We start from the raw sequence: 10,121 nt of genomic DNA, 5'->3' as shown, positions 1-10,121 counted from the left end.
CGTGGTCGACCAGGAAGTATTTCTGCCGTGCTCGGTTGGCGTGGACGAGAGGGATGAATAACGTGCCGCGGCTGTGATCCCTTTCGTCAGAGTTCCCACGTGAGTGCCTTGGTGCTAATTTTTCCTCGGAAAGCACGAAACCGTGTGCTTTGCGGTTGTGATGAAGTAAGGTCCTCCCAGCTGTTCGCAGCAGGCGGCTTCATCGCGTTTCCTGCGCGTCGTGTTGCGCTGGGCTGTTGTGTCATGAAGGCTCCAAAGGAAGCGCCGCCACTGCAGCCCGGCGAGCGTTGTCTTAACAGAAGCGCCGAAAGCGTGCGGCGTTGACGTTTGTGGTGCTTACGCCTTTGGTTCTGTCTTTCAGAAAATGGCAGTTAATGTGTATTCTACTTCAGTGACCAGCGATAACTTGAGTCGACATGACATGCTCGCGTGGATCAACGAGTCTCTGCAACTGACGCTGACAAAGATTGAACAGCTGTGCTCAGGTGAGGGGGCTCAGTGTGAGGGGAATCCCAAATTTGATGTGCACCCTAGTTCTGTAGAGGTACGGCTGCACCGTGTGAACCGTCTGTGCTGGCCCTCTGTAGCTGTGCTATCAGCTTAATTCCTGGTACGAACAGGTTCCTGGTCAGTGTTATAATCTGGTTATGGTTAGAGTTTTATTGAAATGGTTGTTAATAATGTAAGCATAATGAAAAGGCATATTCTTCTGACTCACTGCAGCATAGATGCAATGGGAAGGCATGGGGGTTAACGTGGAGAAAAGACTCTCAGGAAGGTGTTTTCCAATGAAGAATGAAGCATTTAGTCCTGATGGATAGGGTAGGTCTTGCCAGTGTAGTAACTAGCATAAACAAATGTGGTTTCTTATGGAGGAGAACTACTAGGAGATTTGGGAGGTTGGGCAGGAGCGGTGCGAGGGAGGCATGCTGGTAACTCTTGGGCTCACCTTCAGGACTTTACAACTCCTTATGGTAAAGGAGCGTGTCGGTCTGTGTCACCCCAGCGTACTCTGGCACAGCTGAATCTCGGATAGAGTTGTAGGCAGAAAAGGGGAAGTGATTGTGGTACCGAAATGGAGTCAAGTGTCATCATAGGGAGGAGTGTGTGTGTGGGAGGAGGCTTGTAGAAACAAATAAAAAATAATAGTCTGTGGAGTAAGAGCTGAAAAAAACCCAAGGCTAAAAATGCAGCCTAGGTAAAAGATGGTGATTTGGATAACTGCACCAGGCAGGTGAAAGGGACTTGGTGAAAAGTGGAAGTACAGGTCATACAGTGAGTTTGAGATAAGGTGTTGCTCACAGAATGAGAGATGTGGAAATTGGAGGTGGAATAAAAGGAGTAATACACTTAAAATAAGTTTGGGACTGTCAATACAGCTTGTGGCTGAGTCCGTGGAAGAAACATTGACAAAGATTACAGAGAAGTAGGGGACTTAAAGTAGACATCTGACAGGTATCTGTAGGGGCTTTTGTCTAGTGAGATGACGGAGAAAATCTGTAAGGATGAAGGAACTAAAGATCTACAACCACAGAAGTAAGGGAAACAGTAAGCTTTGTCTGCTTTCAGATAGGCAGGTTAAAAAACCTGTCGTGTGCAGCATTGATTTATACGGCTGAGAAGTTTTGCTTAGAATTGGTGTGAGTCTTGAATGCTGCGAGAACTCTGTCTCCGAGAAGTGAGGATAGTTAGTACTGGCTCTGCAGCATTTCAGCTCACCTGTTTTCAGGAAAAGGCTGAGAGCTGTTGATGTGGCGTGCACTGAGTAATGTCCCTTTTCTGTGTCTGCAAAAACACTTCATGCCTCTGCAGGTATAGAAGTGGATTTCACTGTCTGTCGTAGTCATTTGAAAATGGGAGTTTCCAGGCTTGCTTTGCTACCTTTGGCAAGGGCAGTAGTGACAGCAGCAATTTGAGGTTGCATAAATGCACAGAAGACGACCTTTGGCTTACGCCGTGATCTCTCTTTTTTTTTTTTTTATCGTGCTTATTGCTCAGACTACCAATAGTTAGCAAAACCCTGATTTCTGGCAAGTCATCTATTTTTTGAGCTGGGCGTTGGAGTTCTTCAGCAAGTGAACTGAAAGGCAGTGGAGATCAAACAGCAAGATTTTTTTTTTTTTTTAATTTACACCAGTGAGCTGCAATCTTCTAGTAGCAGGTGAAAGTGGGAGCCCCAAAGACCTGCAAAATATCTTGATAGAAAGTGAACAATATAGGACTTCCTGTTACCTGTGGTTGAGATGAATAGACTAATTTAGGGCAACACCATGGTGTAGTACTTCTTGGCCTTTAGATAGCTCACGAAAGCTTGTCATGTAGCTGGTTGATGTTTCAGGTTAAGGTTCCCATTACTCTCCATTGATATTGGTGGGGGGAATAATGCTCAGAATGTTGTGCTTGTATTTTCAGTGGCACACAGTTGCATATCATTACTGCGGAGTGAGGGTATAGTTTAAAAATACCTTTTTTTTTTAATAGGTGTGTATGTTCTACAAAAGCTAATATTTTTGGAGGTGGTTGTCTAATCTTTGTGGCTGAACTGAATCCCTCTTTTGCTCTTACTACAGTAAGAGCTGAATTGAAGGACATGAAGGATTTAAAATTAATAGAAAGAAACAGTGTCTCAGTTCTTTGATTAAGGCTTGATTTAAATATAATCCAGCTTAACTTGGCCTCTTACCTTTGAGGGCACCTTGAATTCTGTATAAGTTCTGTTTGTAGTAAGTAAATGTATTGCTATTTTAATAATGATTAAATACAACTTCTAGAATAACAATTTTTAGTTCTGTTAGTGTTGAGGAGATTACATGCCTGTTATTATGTTATCATTATGTTAAATTACTTACTGGATTTTTTTTTTCCTCTTGGAATTATGGAGGCAGTATTGCTCTTGTTCATAAGAGTTCAAGTCATGAGACCAAAAGTTTGGTTCTGCAGCTCGCTTAAGCTTATTTATGGCCATGCTGCACCAAAACAGGAGACTGAAGGTTCCTGTTTTCTTGCTTTTGTTGCCTTTAAGGGATTGTGTAGCTTGAGGAATGAGTCAGGTCAGTTTGCTGATCTGACTGAAAAGTAACTTACGTAGGCTAGTCTTGATTCATCCTAGGATTTGTATTCTTTTTCTTTTGGCAGGTGCTGCGTACTGTCAGTTTATGGACATGCTCTTCCCGGGTTCTGTAGCACTCAAGAAAGTGAAGTTTCAAGCAAAATTGGAACATGAGTACATTCAAAACTTCAAGGTTCTACAAGCAGGCTTTAAACGAATGGGTGTTGACAAAGTAAGCTGGTTGTAACTGATTCTCTGTGCTCTTAACATCAAAGTAGATGGAATGTACTTCCAAATTTAGAGCTGAATAAATCTGGGAACAGAGTTTGCTTTTGGTTTGTAAATATCAAAACTTTTGGTTTTGGTTTATGTTGGGGTCCTCACTTGATTTAGGACAATATCTGCTTTACTCCAGCTAAGGTTAGGTTTCCAGTTCTTAATGATGAGATGACTTTTTCCATTTTAATTCTGTGTAACTTATGTAGCACAGACTAACATTGAAATTTCTATGAGATAACATTTACTTGAGCTTCCTGCTTGAACCATCTTTGTACCAGGTATGTTCCCATAACCTGCTGGTGTGGTAGTCCTAAGGATTTCAAATTCCTCTTTACAAACATATGTAACTTTAAGCTAGTGAAAATGGGATCTGCAAAAAAAACTTTTTCAGATCGAATGATAGTTATGCTTATGGAAGGGTGATTTATCTAGGTAATAGTTACTGACAGCGTGTTTGGTATGATGCAGAACGTTTCTGCGTTAAAGCGCTTTCCTGTCTTTAAGAAGGCATCTCATTCTGTGTTGGCTAGCAGCTTCAACACACGCTTAATTGGTCTCCTGCCTGGGGGAAGTAGCTTGTGCGGTATGTCCAGAACTGGACAGCCAGCCATGCTTTCAGACGCCCAGTGATCACGTAATGGTAGTGGCTCCTGGCCCCTGCCAGGTCATGGACTCTCAGCTCGTGGCCTGCAGACAAGACTTGAGAATTTGCTGCATCTTTTTAATAATCTTCAGTTATACTCCTTATTCCAGAGAAACTGTAATTGTAATCTACTAAAAAGGTGATGTTTAGATCTTGTAGCAGTTCTGTGTGCTAGCAGTCTATGACATCGGTCAGCAGTTCAGATGCATGAAAGCTAGCACTGAATGGGCCAGCTTCAAATTTACAGAAAAAAGTTTTGTGTTGAAACTTGGCGTAGCCGAAACCTTGCTGCAGAATTACTTAAAATTATTTGGACCCTCACAGTGAAAGCATGATTTGTTTTTAATTCCAATTATTAGCAAAAATCCTACTATTTGACATACAGATATGTTCAAGGAGGATTTTCTCTAGACTGGACGAAGAATTACGTTTGCGTATCTTCTGAGTGCACTGATTTTAAAAGTTTATATAAAGAGAGAGAGGTTCTTTACCCGTAATGTGAGTTTGACTTTTTTTTTTTCCCCCCCTCCAGATAATTCCTGTGGACAAACTAGTGAAAGGAAAATTTCAGGACAACTTTGAATTTGTTCAGTGGTTCAAAAAATTTTTTGATGCAAACTATGATGGGAAGGAGTATGATCCTGTTGCTGCTCGACAAGGCCAAGAGACAGTAGCACCAAACCTTGTTGCTCCCGTTGTGAACAAACCCAAGAAATCTCTCAGTTCTAGCAGTGCAGGTAGAGAAAATAGTTAAAAAATTATCTAGATCATTAAAAACTCTGGGGAAAATGAGACTGGGTTGCTACTTAAAATCAGTGTATGAAATTATAGTATTTTGCATCTTGTTCCAGAGATGCTAGGCTTCAAACACTGAGTCATCCTGTAGTACCCAGTTATCTGGAAGCTACAGAAAGAACAATCTTCTCTAAAAGAGAAAATGGCAAGGATTGGTGCCAACACATGCCAAAAAAAAAAAAATGGACATGTCACATGGAGTCAAGAAGAAGGAAGGAACGTATCTTCAAACTCTTAAGTGCCTAAGCATGTTCGTAAGGGGGATAGTACCTTTATAGGAGGAAGAAAGATGTTCTGAGAGGAACTAACGCTGAATTAATCTTGCAGCCCCACAGAGGCCCATTGTTACACAGAGGACTGCAGCAGCTCCAAAAGCTGGTACTGGAATGGTCAAAAAGGCTGCAGGAGACGATGAATCGGCAGGATTGATTGAGCAGGTGTGTTGGCCAAAATGGCCCTGTGTACTGACCTGCGCTTTACAGATTTATGTGTGGATTTTGTTTTTAATAGCATGAAATGACTGGGTCAGGCAGATGGAAGAAAATGATCTGAATCTAGTAAGCTAATTTAAAATCACTTAATCGGAAGCCTTCATTATGATGGTCTTGCTCTCCTGATAGGAGCGAAACCCCTTCTGCAGTACATGAGTACCCAGACATTTAAACCTAGTATGTGCCATATCACACATAGCATTGTTTTTAAGTATTTCCACAGCTGTGTTGCAGCTATCACAGCATTCCAACTGAGCTATGAGCAGCTGCTACTTCACTGAAATACTGAATGTAATACAACTAAAACTGCCATCAGTGTGGGAGTTGTCTTGAAAGAATGTGTTAGCAAGGAAAACTGCTGGCAGTTAGCGCTTTACCTATTTCACGTAATAAGCCTTTAGAATTTCCAAGTGGTATTGCATGTGTTGGACTGGGTGTTGTGGCAATAATAAATATTACAATTTGAGAAATAGACCTTTTCCTCCTCTTCCAGTCCCCCATCTTGGTTACTTCTGAAGTGCTTTGTATATTAACACCCTTCTGAGAACTTTGGGGACCCTGCCTTTTGAGTAGATACTACTGAATTCTGTCTTTGGTGGATAAATTATTATTGATGCCCTTTGGCAGATCAATGTATTGAAACTTACTGTCGAAGATCTGGAGAAGGAGAGAGACTTCTACTTTGGCAAACTGAGGAACATTGAGTTGATCTGCCAGGAGAATGAAGGGGAGAATGATCCAGTGTTGCAGAGGATTGTGGAAATTCTTTATGCCACAGATGTAAGTAATCTGGTATAAATTGTATTGCATAGTTCCTCCCTCCCCTTGTAATTGGAAGCTGGTTTGCTTTCCAGGGCTCCCTCATTTCTACTTGTTGGTTTTTTTTTTTTTTCCCCCCTTTTAGGTTTATGGCCTAGCTTTTTTCTGTAATAAAGGAACAGATAACATAATTATAGTCAGGCAGCAAACCAGGTTAGCCTTTCATGAAGAGTATGTAACAAATAGATCAAAGATGAGGAAAATAACTCTTCTGGTAATATATCTTGACGCTGTAAATGGTGACTTAAGGGTATCTATCCTAAGTAAAAGGAAAAAAAAAAAGAGCATACAGAGTAGCCAGGAACTGGTTTGACATCAGATTTTCATTAAAGGACTTGTTTTATTCCCCTTCAGGAAGGCTTTGTGATACCTGACGAAGGAGCACCGCAGGAGGAACAAGAAGAGTATTAACAGACCACATACTGTACCAGCAGAACAGCAACATCAGAATTCTTTGCCCCAGATCATGTGCTTAACTGTAAAATACTCCACTTTATTCTTAGAGGACTCACTGGTTTCTTTTCATAAGCAAAAAAGTACCTCTTCTTAAAGTGCACTTTGCGAAAGTTTCACTTTTTACAGTGGGTTTGAGTTAGGAGCTCTTTCTCACTTTGTAGCAGAGCAGTATTCGCATCTAGGTGGTATATTTAGGGAGCAAGAGGCTGAATATTTGGAACTTGTTGCAGAATGGTTTGCTGGTAAAACACTGGTTTGTCGGAAGACTTTTCTTGTATCTAAGGTGGTGTGTAGTAGAGAAATTAAAGACTCTGACTCACAGAAAGATTGAGTTAATGTGAAATTGCAGCACAGAAATTATAATAAAATGCCTTAAGAGTATTTAAAATATGCTTCCATATGCCAAATTGAAGTAATGTGACAGGAGATTTTATGTGCTTCATATTGGGGTAGACGCTTGTTTAACTCCATTCACTGCTGTCTGAGAGGCCTTGCATGGCAATCTCATTTTGTCAGCAAGTGCTCAAAAGGGGCTATTAAAACAAAACTCCATTCCTACGTAAAGCTGCTTACTAAGTGATTAGTTCTCGATGGAATAGGCCTTAACGTTGCCTGTCACAAGATTAGAGGGAGTATGAACAGCTGAGACACATAAATTACCTTGAAGAGCGCTAAAGCCTTTTTCTATGGCATTGTGGCTAATGACTTTGCCAAAATGTACTGTGTTTTCTGTAAGAAAAACAAGACAAAAAAAGCAAAGGGCATCCAGTCTTACTGCCTAAAATGTTCTTCAGAAGTAATTTTCCTTCCTGGCTCTTGTTTCTATTTGTCCTATTTCTTTTTATTTTTGTTGGTATACTTTTTGGTCTCTCACTTGTTCTTTTCTCTTTCCCATCCCAACGAATGCTGATCAGATCCAATAGTTGTAACAGGACTTGCACTGTGCGACTATCTTAGAATGAAAGTGAATTGAGCACATGAGGATGATGATTTTTCTGTCTCTTTTTTCCTTTTTTTTTTTCCCCTTTCAAACCAGGGCATATCTAATAATAATACTTGGCAGTTCAGTAGTCTGGGGTAAAAACTAAAAGATGCTGGCTAACAGAGCTAATGTTATTGCAGAAAATACAGTACTGAGACTAACTTAAATATTAATATTTAAAATACTTTCCTTAACTGTCCTTTTTTGCTATCATGCCCCTCATTACTGTTGTGTTTGGCAAGATCCTGCAAGACTTCTGATCCCCCTTCACTACTGAGATTGATCAGTCCTGTTGTGCTTGTATTCATTTGTTTCTGGTGGTAGCTTGTCCTAAAATGTGCGTAGGAGAGCATTTTATGGTAATTGTGTAGTGCATGAATCTTTGTGAAATTCAGAGAAAAACCCAAATTCAGTGAATGCCAAAAATGCAAGTATCTAGCCATTGTTTAAAATTGCAGTGGTGCTATTTCTCTTGTGGCCTTTTAGACTTTTGTTGCCCTAAAACTCCATTTTACTGAGAAACCATATTTGACTTGGATTTTTCTTGACAGGGTTTTTCTATTTTAAGCAGTTTCTAAATAAAGTTCTGTATTTCAAGAGTGTCATGTCTGCTGGAGTCTCTCATGCTTTCAGATACGATTAGGCAAAGCTAAAGTTCGTGATAGTTTTCATGATGAAGCTTGCAGGACCTGGAATATCAGCTTTCATTCCCTAGTCCTAGTTATAGTCATTGCTAACTTGAGTAGCAGTAATGTTGAAACTTTCCTTGGCGTGTGCTGGGGGAAACCATTGCTTGAGTTTTGTGGGGTGGTTTTTTTTTTGTTGTGTTTTTTTCCCCCCTCCCACAGGCGGATGAAATGTGAGTGCATTGTTGGCTTCCTCCTCCGAACGATGTGAGAGTGGGGCTGTGTAACAGGAACGCTGTCCCGTGACTCTGAGTGTGTTTAAAGTGTTTTAAAACTGCTAAAACACAGGTTATTCGTTATAAACAAACAAGATGTTAACTGCACCTGTCACCAGTCTCTATGAGCAGATTGACTGTAAACTTAGTTGATTTGTTTCATTTGAAGTGTTTCATAGATGAGCTTAAATGTTACTGTGGCAGATGTGTGCGCAGACCAGCGTCTTCAGAGAAGTGCTTATGTGATGTATCTAACCTTGAAATTGGAGGTGTTCCCTGCAGGGCTCCTCCGTCCTGCTGGAGAACGCCCTCCCTGCCCCCGAAGCGCTCTGTGGATGCCTTATTCTAAAGGATGGGCGTTGCTGGCATTGCCGACTGGTGTTGGACTACAGGAGTGCAGACCTAGAACAGGGGGTTTGATGCACATAAAATCTTCCTTACCAATACGTACTTGCTTTGAGGTCGGAAGCATATTTTTTCGACTCTAAATACTCCGTTATTGCAGCAACTCAAAGCAAAAGATGGCAATAGTATGTGGCTGAATTTGAAGAGGACTTCTTGGGTGTCTGCTCTTTGCGGTCCAGTTGCGCACTGGGACCTGGTTGCTTCAAGTCTCTTTTTAACAGGATTGCGTGTGTGGAACTGTGAAGCACCCAGGTCATTAGACAGGTTGCATTCGGTTGATTTTGATCTCTGTTAGCAAAGCAAGCAAATACCCTTTTATGCTAAGAAAGCGATGAGTCAGAAGTACTGCCGGTGCGCCTTGTGAGACTGTTGAATGTGTGGACGTGCATTATAAAACTAAATTGAAACTGCAGTCTTGTAAGTCAAATGCTGCTAAGATTTCCAATTGCTTACATCACTTCTTTGCTACCAAGATGAGTTATAAATAGAATGGGGACAAACTCATGTAGTCAACTTCTGACTACATTGTAGATACCTTGGCATAATCTGTTTTTTAATGTCCTTTTTGGGAAGAAAATAACAACAAGAAGCCCAGCTCAAACCCATAGACTTAACATAGCTACTCTGTTACACTGGTACAGTATATGGTGTTAAATATTAAATGCTCACCTGCCAGAACAAGGATAGCATCCAGCCTTTCTTAGTATCTTAGTTTTATCAGATATTTGAAAAATGAACAGAATGGAAGAAGCAAAAACTCACATCTCCTTTCTGTACCAACATGTCTTACTTGCAGGTGGGCTTGTGGATGTTTTTTTCTTTAACTTTTATTGTTCAATTTTTTAAAAATTCCTGGTTTGCAATGACAATTCTTACTGTAACTGTTAAAAGCCTTCAAATAAAGGCCAAAAACTTACTGGCTGTTGTATCATATCACTGTTTAACGTGGCTGCTTGAGCACTCGGTCATCCCGTAGTCTGTCTGGTGGAATGTCCATTCACAGGAACGCGCGTGTCCTTCAGGAGTGGGAGTTTTCCTTTCTTAGAACACCCTCCCAAGGGTAAGGCTGGAGCCTACTTCTCACAAGAGAAAGATACTTTTTGCAAGACAGTGTGTAAACCTAATGAGGACTCTACTGTAGATTTCAAGCTAGCCTGGTGGCACGCAGACCACGCCTCTCAATTCCTATACCAGTGCAAGAAATAGAGGCGATAATAATATGGGCCTAACATATGGGCTCTTATTGCAGGGGCTGCAAAGAACCCAGGTTGCTGGCAGAGAAAAAGGAATGTGCATCAGGG

The 10,121-nt window shown here is 41.0% G+C and overlaps 1 protein-coding gene across 1 annotated transcript; it reads left to right on the top strand.

The window, feature by feature from the left end:
- Positions 1-362: 362 nt before the first annotated feature.
- Positions 363-9,734, top strand: MAPRE1 (microtubule-associated protein, RP/EB family, member 1). Its single transcript, XM_009318744.1, has 6 exons — positions 363-485; positions 3,136-3,281; positions 4,504-4,708; positions 5,094-5,203; positions 5,885-6,037; positions 6,431-9,734. Exons 1-6 carry the CDS (start codon positions 365-367, stop codon positions 6,485-6,487), a joined length of 792 nt encoding a protein of 263 aa, XP_009317019.1. The 5' UTR covers positions 363-364; the 3' UTR covers positions 6,488-9,734.
- The last annotated feature ends 387 nt before the right edge of the window (positions 9,735-10,121 follow it).

This window comes from Pygoscelis adeliae, unplaced genomic scaffold (genome assembly GCF_000699105.1).
Source record: "Pygoscelis adeliae isolate BGI_AS28 unplaced genomic scaffold, ASM69910v1 Scaffold432, whole genome shotgun sequence".
NCBI lineage: Eukaryota > Metazoa > Chordata > Aves > Sphenisciformes > Spheniscidae > Pygoscelis > Pygoscelis adeliae.
This window is presented reverse-complemented; position numbering and strand designations above follow the sequence as displayed.